Source organism: Leishmania panamensis (genome assembly GCF_000755165.1).
Source record: "Leishmania panamensis strain MHOM/PA/94/PSC-1 chromosome 29 sequence".
NCBI classification, from domain to species: domain Eukaryota; phylum Euglenozoa; class Kinetoplastea; order Trypanosomatida; family Trypanosomatidae; genus Leishmania; species Leishmania panamensis.
In genome coordinates this window covers 1,028,710-1,041,555 of record NC_025875.1, presented here as the reverse complement: position 1 = coordinate 1,041,555, position 12,846 = coordinate 1,028,710, and the positions used below count along the sequence as shown (strand labels likewise).

The 12,846-nt window shown below is 56.7% G+C and overlaps 3 protein-coding genes across 3 annotated transcripts, besides 1 other annotated feature; all 3 read right to left on the bottom strand.

The window, feature by feature from the left end:
• Positions 1 to 365: 365 nt before the first annotated feature.
• Positions 366 to 917: a repeat region.
• A 1,817-nt stretch (positions 918 to 2,734) lies between these two features.
• On the bottom strand, positions 2,735 to 4,072 carry VPS4 (vacuolar protein sorting-associated protein 4; the record flags this gene model as incomplete). Its single annotated transcript, XM_010702553.1, has 1 exon — positions 2,735 to 4,072. One exon carries the CDS (start codon positions 4,070 to 4,072, stop codon positions 2,735 to 2,737), a length of 1,338 nt encoding a protein of 445 aa, XP_010700855.1.
• Positions 4,073 to 6,002: 1,930 nt separating this feature from the next.
• Positions 6,003 to 7,346, bottom strand: LPMP_292500 (protein kinase, putative; the record flags this gene model as incomplete). The annotated part of the gene is made up of 1 exon (XM_010702552.1): positions 6,003 to 7,346. One exon carries the CDS (start codon positions 7,344 to 7,346, stop codon positions 6,003 to 6,005), a length of 1,344 nt encoding a protein of 447 aa, XP_010700854.1.
• Positions 7,347 to 9,082: 1,736 nt separating this feature from the next.
• LPMP_292490 (hypothetical protein) lies at positions 9,083 to 11,998 on the bottom strand (the record flags this gene model as incomplete). Its single annotated transcript, XM_010702551.1, has 1 exon — positions 9,083 to 11,998. One exon carries the CDS (start codon positions 11,996 to 11,998, stop codon positions 9,083 to 9,085), a length of 2,916 nt encoding a protein of 971 aa, XP_010700853.1.
• Positions 11,999 to 12,846: the final 848 nt, after the last annotated feature.

Sequence of the window (12,846 nt, the reverse complement as noted above, 5' to 3'; positions counted from 1 at the left end):
GAGCTTCTGTTATTGAGGTTCGCACGCGAGGCGAATTGCCGTCAACCGTGTGAAGAGAGTGGAGGGTGGAGGGGGGGGGGGAATAAACCAATATGGCGGAGGGAAACGAATGCAGAATCACTCGGCCGCACATCTCCAGACGTGCGCCCAGAGTCACGCCCACGAAAAACACACGCAACCCTACGTCCCTTTAAACGCCTCCAAGGGCCATTGCGCGAGAATCAAGATACCCATCCCGCCCTGTGTTCTCTCTAGCACCGGCACATCAGTGCGTGTCCATGACAACCAACAGTAGAGGCAAGACAATGAAAAGACACGATCGACGAGGAAGAGGCACAGACGCACAGGGATAGACGCACTTTTCTTTTTCAGCGTGTTCGTGCTGCCGTAGAGAATGAGTCAAGTTCTCCACTTTACACCCGGCCTGTCCTACAGGTCCATCGCGTCGTGCAAAGCACCACTAGACACGCGCTACTGCAACTTGTTGTCTTAGTCATCTGAGCACGGCCTCCGCCTCACACTCCACCCACACCTCGCCTCCCAGGCCACCTTACAGCAGCCTCCATTATGCCGGTCGCCACCTGGTGCATCCCTCGGCGGGGCTCAGGGCCCCCACATCAGTGGGCCACGAGGGCCGGGTGAAATGCATTCGAGTCACGCTGGCACCTTGCCCATCTTATGAATATCACACGTGTGCGCTGCCGCAGGTCGCTCCGACGCAAGGCCATCCACGACTTGAGCACTTCCATCCGTAGCGATACGCCAAGCTGACCTACCCATGTCGTAGGATCTTGGCCATGTCACCGCCAGAAGTGCTTCCGCATTCACAGGGATAGGCAGGCTGCCTGACTTTCCCACACAGAGTTGAGGGGAGGCGTTGGACCCTGGATGCTGCGCACTGAGGCGTTGTCCCCCCCCTCCCCCTCCTGTCGTGAGGAAGCGCAAAGCTGAACTACGCAATAAAAACGAGAAGAATCTCAGTTGTGCATACTTTTCTCTCTCTCTCTCTCTCTCTTTCTACTGCCTCTGGTTCGACACCTCCCCAATATAGAGAGCAAGCGCGAGACACGGGTGCAGAGAGAAAAAGCGACGGAGTATGTCTGTTCCATCGCTGATGAACTCTCTCACGACAGGAGAAAGGCTGAGAGAGAGAGAGAGAGAGAGAAAGGTGAAAGATAACGACCGACAGAGGAAAAACGACAGACAAAAGAGGTCAGCATGGAGATCGACGGGCAGAGGAAGTGCAGCTACGCACACGCACACGCGAGGAAAGGGGGGAGGGACGGGAAAAAAAGGGGGGAAGGGAAGAAGAAGCATCGAAGTGAAAACGTGAATCAGTGAAACCCAACAAAGGATAAAGAGAAAAAAAAATCGAAAGAGGCGACAGCGATAAAGACGCCTCTCTCCTCGCACCACCACCACCACCACACACACACACACACTCATATACTAACGCAACATACGCCACAGTGTTCATAGGCACAGCAACTCCGTGGGACAAGACTGATCTGTCCCTGTCCTCGCGCCTCCTTCCTTCCTAGCAGACCCGTTCGTCAACGGCAACGATATTCTTTTTTTTTACTTTTCGACCGTTCTAACGTCGCTTCCTCCAGGGCGACACTCCAAAACGTAGGCCTCATTGCGCATGTCCACGCAAAGACACATACAGAGAGAGGAGGGAAGCAAAAGAGGGAGAGCGAGCGCCAACCAAGCAAGCATTGGACCGGTCGTAAAGCCAGTGATCTAGTTCACAGGCACACACAACGATGCCCCGAAGAAAAAGGTGACGCACGACCACACGTGCAACTCTGTATGTATCCACACACACCAGTGAATACTGAGTGCGAGAGCGCTGCATCAAGTACAGACCTTTCTTGCCGTGTGTGTTTATTTTCCTCTGTGGCCGCCTTCTGCGGATGCAAGTGCAGGCGGCACGCCCCGCAAACCAGCGGCTGAGTGGACGACCATCAGCAACAGTGCAAGGCGAAAGCCAGAGAAAAAGAGACGCGGCGATGGAAGAGCGTGACAACGTCGAAAAGAGCGGATAAGAACGGACGAGGAGAAGAGGGCGCACTGAACAACATGAAAAAAAAAAATGTGAAAGGAGAGAACAAAAAGTACGCAAAATTCAACATGGGCCAGTGAGGTGAAGGCAAACAAGAAAAGGGCAGAAAGGGGGTAGAGCCGGCAGCAACAGAGCACAGCAGAACCGAGAGCAGCGCAAAGTCCCTCCCTGAGAAACAAGGAGAAGGTGTGGGCCGCGCACTCCTCGAAGTGGCGTAGAAAGACGAAGACGATATGAGCGGTGCTACAAAGGGGGGGTGGATGGTCGGCCCATTCCTCTTTTTCTGCATGCCAAACGTATCGTTGATTTGTTTGCTTGCAAAGACATCCGCCATACGCCCCCCCCCCCCACACCACCTCCCCTGCCACCTCTACAAAAGAAAAAGAGGAATGGGCAGAACAGGTGGCGAAAAGACGGAGATCGATGTGGGGCAAAGCGCAGCGGTGCGACGAGGGCAGAGAAGCGAGGAAGAAGAACATCATTAGAAGAGCGAGTGGTGAGGGGAACAACAACACGCCTTCCTCCCTCACCCCACCCACGTCGCCCTATCTCGCTTTCGTGGGCTCTCCCTTGGTCGCTTGCCTCCTTCCGCGCACCTTCACTCCCCTGCTGCGCGTCATCCCCACACGCACATACAGGCACACTCGTGGCCTCCGCTTCGGATGCGACTTAGCCCTCCTGGCCAAAGTCGGCGGTGAACTTGATGTGGCGCTCAATATCCTCGTCGTTCACGGAGGGTTTGCTAGTGCGCAGTGCCTTGATGAAGTCCTCCTTGGTCACCGGCATCGGCATGAGCAACTCGGGCTCCGTAATCTCCACCGCCGACATCGGGAACGCGTCCGGATCGCCAGGAGAGCACGGCACCAAACGGTTATTCACCGTGTGCGTGGGGTCATGTGGGTCAGGGCCGACGACGCGCTTGAAGTGTGTCGCTACCTGCAGCGTTCGGATGCACTCCATCAGAGCGTTCCTCACGACGTTCTCGATATCGCTACCCGAGTACATATCTGTCCGCCTCCCAAGGTCCAGCCAGTCCTCGTCGTCGAGTGTGTTGGGGGTATCGCCTATGTGGATTTTGAACATCTGTACACGTGCCTGGAATTCCGGCAGCGGAATGTAAATACGGCGCTCGAAGCGACGCCGGATAGCGCTATCAAGTGACCACGGAATATTGGTGGCAGCCAGAACGAGCACACCTTCGTCATCGTAGCCTACGCCCTGCATCTGCACAAGGAACTCCGTCTTGACACGCCGTGACGCATCGTTCTCGCTGTCGGAGCGCGCCGAGACGAGAGAGTCGATCTCATCCACGAAGATGATAGAAGGCTTCCCCTCTGCCTTGTACGCCTCGCGAGCCAGCTCGAAAAGATTGCGCACGAGCTTCTCCGAGTCACCGAGCCAGCGAGAGAGCAAGTCGGAGCTACTGACACTGAGAAAGGTGCCGTCGGCCTCCGTAGCCACCGCTTTAGCAAGGTAAGACTTACCCGTACCCGGGGGGCCGTAGAGCAAGATGCCGCGCCACGGCTTGCGCTTGCCGGTGAAGAGCTGGGGAAACTTCATTGGCAGAATGACGGACTCCTTCAGGGCCTGCTTGGCCGCCTCGAGGCCGGCAATCTGGCTCCAGTGCACGTTGGGTTTCACCTTGAGAACGGCACTACCGAGGTTGTTGCGCATGCGCTGCTTGTCCTCGTCATCCTCCTTGGCCTTCTTACTGGCCGATGCGGTCTTCTGTGCGGTAGAACCGGAGCCGCCCTGAGCGTTGGCGTCTCCGTCTTTGGAGCGGTCGAGGAACTCCTTGATCTTCTCGGCGCGGGCAATGATGTCGGACACCTTACTCCGCATATACTCACGTTTTGTGGGGTTCTTGTTCTCATATTTGATGGCTGTCAGAAATACGTCAATCGTCTCCATGTACCACCGGTACGCCTGCTCGTACTCCTTGTTTTCATCCAGCGCCGCAGCCTTCTTGAAGAGCTCGACGGCTTTAGCGGTGAAGTCGACGGACATTATGACAAACGAAGAAAAGAAAGAGATTTGGAGTGGGTCGATGAAGAGATGGAAGGGAGTATGAGAGAGGGGGTAGTGGTCAGATCAGGGGAAGCAGCGCAGCAGAGAGGAGAGAAGGGGGCAAGAGTCAAATTGAAAGAAAGACAAACAGGGAGCAGAATAAGAGAGGAAAAGGTGTGATCGTTCCTTTTTGTGGTACCGGCGTGTATGCCGCATGACTCAACGCATGTGTGTGTGGGGGGGGGAGGGGAGAATTGTATGAGGAGATGGGGTGGGAAGTAAAAATTGAAGAAGCGCATGTAGATTGAGAAAGAGAGAGGATGGACGAACGAGGTGAAGGAGATGAGGGGTCATGTGGTGGCACGAGGTATCGAGGATGGGCAGTTTCGTAAAGAGGACCTTGTCCTTTCCCTTGCCATCTCTCTGTAACGCCACAAAAGACAGTGGGGAGACCAACTTAACGGAGTCAAAGGGAACGGGGGCCGCCAGAAAGGGAGCTGTGACGCGCCACAGCTGAGCTGTCATCCACTACGTCACGTGATGGTGGTCTCCGCACTTCCTTAAACGAGGAAATGAGTTGGCTGTCCACATTTCACGTATCAGCTTGGTTCTCCAGGGGGGAGAGAGGGAAGAGGAAAGAGAAGACTCCTGCATCCGGTGAAGCATGAGCGTGTGCTCCGTTCATCCACGTAATGCCCTCCAGCGATGTGGGCTAGACCCCCATGGCCTGCCTTGATTTCGTTTGGGTGCCCTCATTGGAGCGGCGTGCCCCAAAGCACTGGGGTCGCCGGTGGAACAAAGACGGCTGCCTGCACAGCTGTGGGTGTGGGTGGGGGGGGGGGGGGCCGAAGAGAACGAGACGACCACACACAAACAAAAAAAAAGCGAGCAAGCACACAACAGACAAGAGTACAGCACAGGCAGAAAGAGGAGGTGGTGGTGGTGGTGCTTTTAAAGGGCAAAGGGAGAGGGGGGGAGGAGGAAGAGGGGGAAGGGCAACAGCAGCGAAGGACGGAGGAAATAAAAGTAGCTCCTCCTGACACGCACACACACACACACAATTGGGGAGACCGAAGCAGGGGAGAAGAGAAGAGAGAGCCCACAATCCCACCACCAGGGACACAAAGACAAGCAAAGAGAAGGAAGCGAATGTACGAGGGCAACTGCATCCACGTATAGGTGCACATCGTCGTATCCATGGCCCTGCATTTTGCGGGGGAGGAGTGCATAGCGAAAGGAGTGAGAGCGAGCGGGGGGCAAGGGGGAAAAAAAGATGAGCACGTGCACATGTCTCAGAGAAGCAGGCACAGCGACCATCACGCCCCAGCCTTCTCAGCCACTCTTTTCTGCGAGAGACGAAAAGAACCAAAACAAGGAAAGGAGAGCAGGAGCAGCGGGCTGGCACACACACACACACACGCACATACATGCAAGGAGGCTCAAAAGGCAGCACATAAAAGAAAAAATCCAGAGAGCCCCACCACCGCCACGCTGCAATCCTGTAAAAGTGTATGCGCCATCAGCCCACCACGACGCCGCCGTGGTGGGCACACAAAAAGGATGTGCAGCACAAGGCGACTGTTACAGACGGCACCGCTTCCTCGGCCACCGTCGCCACTACGCAGACGCAAACACGATAGCGATAAAGCACAGTAAAACAAGAGAGGGGAAAAAAAGCAAGGCACCACACAAAACAGCAAAATATGAGGGAGAGAAAAAGAGTACCGCCGCCATCCGGGATGCGGGTGGGCTCACTACCCCCCGTCCCTCCTCCTCCGTATCCCTCTCACTTCCGCTGCTCCTCTCACACACATACACACGTCAACAGAGAAGCACACACATGCAAATCAAAGCCACACAAGTGCGGGCACCATCGTGCACCGTCTGCTTCCCACCATCTCTCATGCTGCCTTCTCCACCCTCGCCGCCATCACACCTTCCCCTCCATCAGGCGCTGCTCCATGATCTTCTGCAGGCGGTGGATGACACTCTCCGACGTGGGACGTGCGGCGGGCTTGTGAAGAAGCATTGCCACGACTAAGCGGATAAACTCCCTTGAGTAAGTGTAGCCCTGTACGCCTTTAATTTCGCGCTGAATAGCACGCTCCAACGACGACGGCGACCACTCAGACGAGGAGAGCACTAGCGCCTCGCCGGAGTCCGTGCGCACGCATGGAAAGTCCGGCAGTGTGGCAAGCACGAACATCACCACACCGAGGCTAAACACATCTGCTTTGGTATCGCCGCAGCTCGTCGCCAACTCTGGTGCGCGGTACTCATACGTCGGTGACATCTCGCGCCGCTTAATGACGCTCGCCGTTACGTCTACTGCTCGACAGAGATCCAGGTCCATCAGCAGTACCTGCTCCTTGTGGTTGAGCAACAGGATGTTCTCGGGCTTGATGTCACGATGAACGAGCGGTGGCTCTTGCCGATGCAGATAGCTGAGGGCGCCGGCAATCTGCAGAACGATGGAGCACAGCTTCACCTCCGTCACCGGTTTGCGCTGCATTTCAATGAACTTTTTCAAATCGCCCTCGTTGTAGAAGGGCATGACCACGCAGATGCGTAGTGGGTCCTGCTTGACCGAGACGTCGAGGTAGCGGATGAGATGAGGGTGGTTTAGCTGGCGCATGCGTTCAACTTGTCGCGCCTGGGCCTCAAAGGCGGTGACATCTGTTTTATTAAACACCATCTCCTTCACCACCACCACCTCGTTCTCCTCCGTGCGGCACTTGTACACAACGCCCTGCGCACCCTCGCCGAGCTTCTCTCGCCCAAGCAGATTTCGGTATTTGGTGCTCATCGTCGCCACCAACGCTGCAGCTGTCACGCGCGCTTGTGGAGGCGACGGTGCCACCGGGGCCGCACGTGACACGAGCGGCATCGGGAGCTGGCGCAGCATGGCGTCGTCTACCACATAGCGGATCACCAGATTACGCGCTGCCTGTGACATTGGGTACTCGCAGCACAGACTACATTTCAACTTGCCACACTCGAAGCTAGTGCCGCTCGCGACGCAGCTGAAGCAAATGGGGTTGGCACACATGTCGCAGAAGAACTCCAGGCCTTCATACGAGATGTGCTGGTGGCACCGTCCACAGGAGAAGACGTAGTCAGGTACCGCGCACCGCATGCAGAGGGCCACACTCATCCGGTTCGGGTAGCAGATTTGAGTGCATGTCCCACACACGGCAACGCGGCAGGAGATGCAGAAGTTCAGCTCATTATCCTGCAACCTCGACTGACACATGGAGCACTTATGCCACGACATTGTCACCTCCACTCGCCAATGGAAACGAGTTGCTTGGCTTTGTGCGGCACGAATGCGTGACCGTGTGTGCTCGAAACTCAAGATAATGCGCTGATCTGGACAGCACTCGGGATCTGGACAGATGGAGTGAACTAAGCAACAAGAGACCAAAGGTAGAGGAGCCAACCGCACCTACTTGTGTGCGCTGGGGTATGTTCACCTGACTTCGAGGTCTGTCCTCTCTCTCGCCCTCTCCACACACACACACACACACACACACACACACACACGAAGAGAAAGATGCTTGGGAGATACCAGGCGCAGCCACCACGACTGGATGCGCGTACGCCAACTGTTGTTGAGAGGGGGAGAGGGAGGGGAGAAGGCTGCACGCTGCTGCAAATGGGGAGGAAAATGTACGCAATGAAACCCGAAGGTACCGCACCCCCGCGCATCTGTTGTTTATGAGCGAAACAAGCCAACCAACAAAGGCACAAGGCAGCAAGGAAGAGGGGATAGGGTAGAGGAGGAAAAGAGTTCAGCCAAAGCCGCCACGCGACAATGCAAAAATAGGGCCTAAAAAGACTCGGAGAGAAAGGAATGAAATCCAAGAGCGACCGCCACGAAGGGGCACATTGCATTCGTTCAACCTGCTGGAGAAAGAGAGGGAGGGCGAGCGAGCGAGAGACCGAGAGAGAGAGAGTAACTGCCTCTCAGGTGCTAGATACTGAGCACGCGCAGTGGAGGGAAAGCAGGGAGTGAACGAGAGCCACGTAGGAGCCCCATTAGCTCTTAGATCATGTTTAGAGGAGTGGAAATTTCCTTCCATATTGCCAGCTACTTCGCATTCTTGCATACCGCAAGCGGGTGCGTTTATGCCGTAATGAGGAGTGGCGCACTATGCGTTAGGCTCTCTGCGAAAAGGTAGAAGGAGGCCAGTGTGGGATGAGCTGGGGAGAACAACACAGCCATAGTAAGTGAAATGTAGAGAGTAGGTACACTGTAGAAGAGAAAACGGTGATCAGGCAAAAGGTCCCCCATTCGCACTGCGGAAGAGAATATGGGCAACCACTACACATGAAGAACACAGCAACACACAGAGGCACAAACAGGGCATCTTCGAGAGGAAAGGGGAAAGGGTAAACGGAAAAGACGCACTCGTTGTACAAGGTGATACACACGCGCACACACACGTGGGAAAGAGGAGAAATAAATACAGTGGCGGCCTGAATACAACAATGGAATCGCCACACCGAGACAAGAGGAAAAGCCATCGCTTTTTTGTGTGTATGCGTGTGTCACTGTTTGCACTGGTGGGTGCGCACACAGCGAGCGACATGATGCCGTCACCAGCTCCGCCACGTTTGTCTTATCCAAAACCCAAAACCCCGATACGTTTCCCTTTGACTGGGTGGGGCAGGGGGGGAGAATGAGGAGACGGCAAGGCTGAGCGCAACCACACCGTTACAAACGTGCTACACATATGAAAAACAAGCGAAGAGGGACCAAGAGTGTCCGTGTCTTTCACAATGACCTTTGAGAAAAACAAGAGAGACACAAGCGCGCACGATACCGGAAAAGGTATGAAAGAAGGAAAAAGTCAGAGAGGTGCTCAACTCGACAGTGGTGAGAAACCCCTCGCAGGCAGTGTTAAACAAATGCCTGGAGAGAGATGTTCGTGTTGAGCAGCGTCGACGCCGATCATCGGTGCCTTCCCAACTACTACACTCTACGATACCTCCCTCTATGGTTGAGGGCTACACCGTCTCTACGACAACTTGGCTCTCGGAGGAGCGGCGATCCATATCTGTCGAAGCAGTCGGCGTGTCCCTCACCTCATCAAAGGAAGACTGCGACAACGAGGACGAGTGATCGCTGTTTGAGTCATTCGTCATAACATGCTCGGAGCCACAGTCGCCGCTGAAGTTCTCCTGCGAGTGAAATGGGGCATGAATATCGTGCCGCGGTGACCGATCGTTGCGGTACAGGCGGTCACCAAACGACTCCTTCGGCAGCAACGCGAACTGGTGACGTGCCATGTCAGTGATCTGGGGCTGAAAGGACAGCCTCCCCGTGGCATCGCGGGAAGGAGATGTGGTAGGGCTGGGGCCAGAGGACCGGCGCATGCGGTAGAGGCGGTCGAATACTGACCTGCGCCGCGGTGTTGCGATGTCGTCCTCGGAGGAGTGGTGCTGAAGGCGGTCGCCGCGGCCAGGCGAGTACAGCTGACGCGCCATATTCGATATCGCCGGCCTGTGGGTGTAGTCGCCGCTCGGCACTGGCTGTGAGGAGCTGCGGGGCTTGTACAGACGCTTGAAGACACTGAGCCCCGGTTTCACTTTATTCTTGGCGTAGTGGGAGATGACAGGTTTAAATGGTGGCGGCGCGGGCTGCTGCGGCGCGCAACGCGGCTCCAGCAGGCGCGGAGACATGCGGTGAATCTGGTAGCGGCCCGGGGAGAGCTCCGAGAATCCGGATGCTGGGGAATATACAGAAAACCCGCGTGCCCCACTGAAGGGCGAGTGACTGCGGTCCGTCATCACGGCCGGCGACGCATCGTTGTAGTTGCTAAACGGATTGTTGTGTATTTGAGGTCGGAAAGTGAGTTCGCGCCACTCCCTCGCCGCTTCCTCAGCGTCACGCCGCTCCCGCGCACGCAAGTCCAGAAGAATGCGCCGCCGATACGCTGGCATGGATGGGAGGGGCTCCTCGTCCTGCAGGAGAACGCTAATCGCCTTCGGATCCCACTTAGAGGTACAGGACATGTCATAGGCACCGCGCACTGCAGATCGTCGCAGCGAGTCATCCGAGCCAACCGGTTCATGCGCTGCAGCAATGCTCGAGGATGTCGGGCTTGATGCGGTAGCGTAATTCGAAGTTCGGCTATCTGAGTACCCGTACGAGTAGGAGCCGGAGCCGCTATAGCTCTCATCGTCGTCGTGTATGGGGCTATGCAACCCGGAAGACTGCCCTGTGGCAGCAGCTGCGTGCGAGTGCCTTGATGACCGCTTACCCTTGCCAGCCGGGGCAGAAGTCGTCGATGCCGACACCTTCTTCTTCCTTCTGCCGTGAGAAGCACGGTGGGTCGCGGACGTTTTCGCCATCTCAGCCTCTACACTGTGAGCAGACCGCTGCGTGTCCTCGTCGCTGCCAGATGCCTCGTCCAGGTCCGCCGATTTGGCGCTCTTCCCAGAGTGCCCCTTGGTTGTTGGCTTCTGAGCTTTTCCCGATCCTTTGGGCGCCACCGCCGACTCGCCTGACCCTTCGTGAGCCGCATCTGGGCCCTGCGAGACACGAGATCCTGACAACGCCGAGTGTGCCGAGGCACCCCCGTCCTTCGCAGCGTCAGCATTGGCATCAGCGGCGCCAGGCGGCCCGTTGGACGTTTCGTTGGGTGGAGGCGCAGTGTCGGAAGCTGAGTGTCTAGCAGGCGTGGCTGCAGGGGTCTCCTCCTTAGGTTGAGCCAACCCAGCCTCCTCTCCCGCGGCTTGCTCCCCCTGCAACTCTGCAGCGTTTGCCTTGCTCGACCGTGCTGACGAGTGCTTGGAGGCGGTGCGGGTCGCGACGGGAATGCTCAGCGCTTGCTCCGAGGGACTCGCGTTTGGCTCTGCTGCGGCGATACCCTCGGGTGTAACCTGCGCCTCGGTGTTGGCCACCGCTTCTCTCGCCGACGCCCGCTCTGATTGCGCTTCGCTGTTCCTCGACGCCGTCGACACCGCCTCCTCCTGCGTGCAGCAGGAGCAGAGTCCACAGCAGGTGCAAAGCTTTTTCTTGCAGAAGGAGAAGAACCTAGAGAAGATGGACTTTTTCTTTTTCGCTGAGGCCACCGCCTCTTCCTCGGGTGGGTGGGCGTTGGTGGCGGGGGACGACTCGACCGAATCGCGCGGCCCGGCATTAGCAGCTGCCCTTTCCGGAGTGGCTGCAGTGGAGGAAAGCGGTGCTACCTGTGCTGCGGGAGCTGCACCAGAAGCCGCAGTAGCACCAGCCACAGCATTGACCGCAGTCGTCGCCGCCGCCATCTGCGAAGAGGTGCCTGAGGCACCTGGGTGATTCCTCGCATCTGAACTCGCATCATGGTGAGGAGCAGGCTCGGCAGATGCATGGGAACTAGTAGGGGCTCGTGGAAGACTGGGTGTCTCCACGTTCTGTTGAGCTTCCTTCTCCTTCATAGCCGCAACGCGAGCGCCGGGGGAGGCAGTCGGGATGCGCTTTTCCGAGAGAGCCGTCGACGGTGAGACACTTGCAGAGGCTGCAGAAGGCGGCATTACATCCCCGCGATGGTCGGGCAGGTCAGAAGGGGCCGCTTCCACAGGCGCAGGCGTCGCGCCAGTACCGGCAGAGTTGATATTCACGGCGTTCTCAGACACGGAAACGACAGACTGCCCATCAGCACCGCCCACCCGTTCCTGAGGGCCAGGTGCTGACCTCTCCACGGCATTGCCATCGGCTGAGTGATGCGACGACGGCGAGTCTGCTGGATGCTCTGCAGCTGGAGCAGGATTTTCAGTATTACGCTGCGAAGAGTGAAGGCTATCCTTGTTTGTACCCTCGTGTGCTGCGGAGCCCAGCAAGGAGCCGTCGGCCGCATTGCCGGACTGGTTCGCGCGCAGCGTCGCCTCCTCAGCACTGTCCGAGTCACTGTCTGGAACCAGAAAGCGATTAAAACGCTCCATTACTGTCGTCAGGAGACGTCAATAAAGTTAAAGACGAGAGGGTAGCGGACGATGGGGTGCCAAAGAAGACGGCGGTGGCGGGAGGTGGGGACAGCGGCGCTTAGCAGAAAAACAGAGCACAGAGTGAAGCGAAAGGGAGAGAGGAGGGGGGGAGAAGAAACGGCTGTGAGTCACTGGCGCGAATGTGTCTGCGTGGATGGGTGGGTAGGTGTGAATGGAGAGAGACGGTGTAGGGGGGGGGAGGAGGATGTTTCTACGATATTGAGGACCAGAAGCAGGAGGTACAGAAGGAGTGGTGGAGAGCGGGTAGTGAAGGGAGCCTTATGGAGCCGTGGATGGAAAAAGAGAACGCTGAGAAAGCGCAAATGTAGATCCATCAGCCAGAGCGAAAAGAAAAAGAGGGGGGGTGAGCGACGGTATGGAGGAGGAGGCGAGGTCTTCTAAGTCACATTCGCTGTGAAGCGTACACAGAGGAGAAGAATGAGAAGTTCTAGCATAAACAAATTCAGCCAAACATTTGAATGGAGAGCCGAAGAGAAGCAAAATAAAAGAAAAAAAAACATACCCACGTACGTACAGTGCGGTGGAGCGCAGAGCACACCAAACTGGTGCTCCCAGAAAAGCAACCACGACAAGAGGAAAAAAGCGCGCAGCGTTGCGCTAATGCTAATGGCGGGTGCACATCAACAACGAACAAGCGCGAGAATGAACCACATGCGCATACACACACAGAGAGAGAGAGACACGCACGGAACGAGAAGAGAGAGGCGGATGAGGGAGAGAGAGGAGTCGTGGAGGGAAAAAGAGCATGGGGGGATGCCTCGATAGGTGGACAAGGGCGAACACAC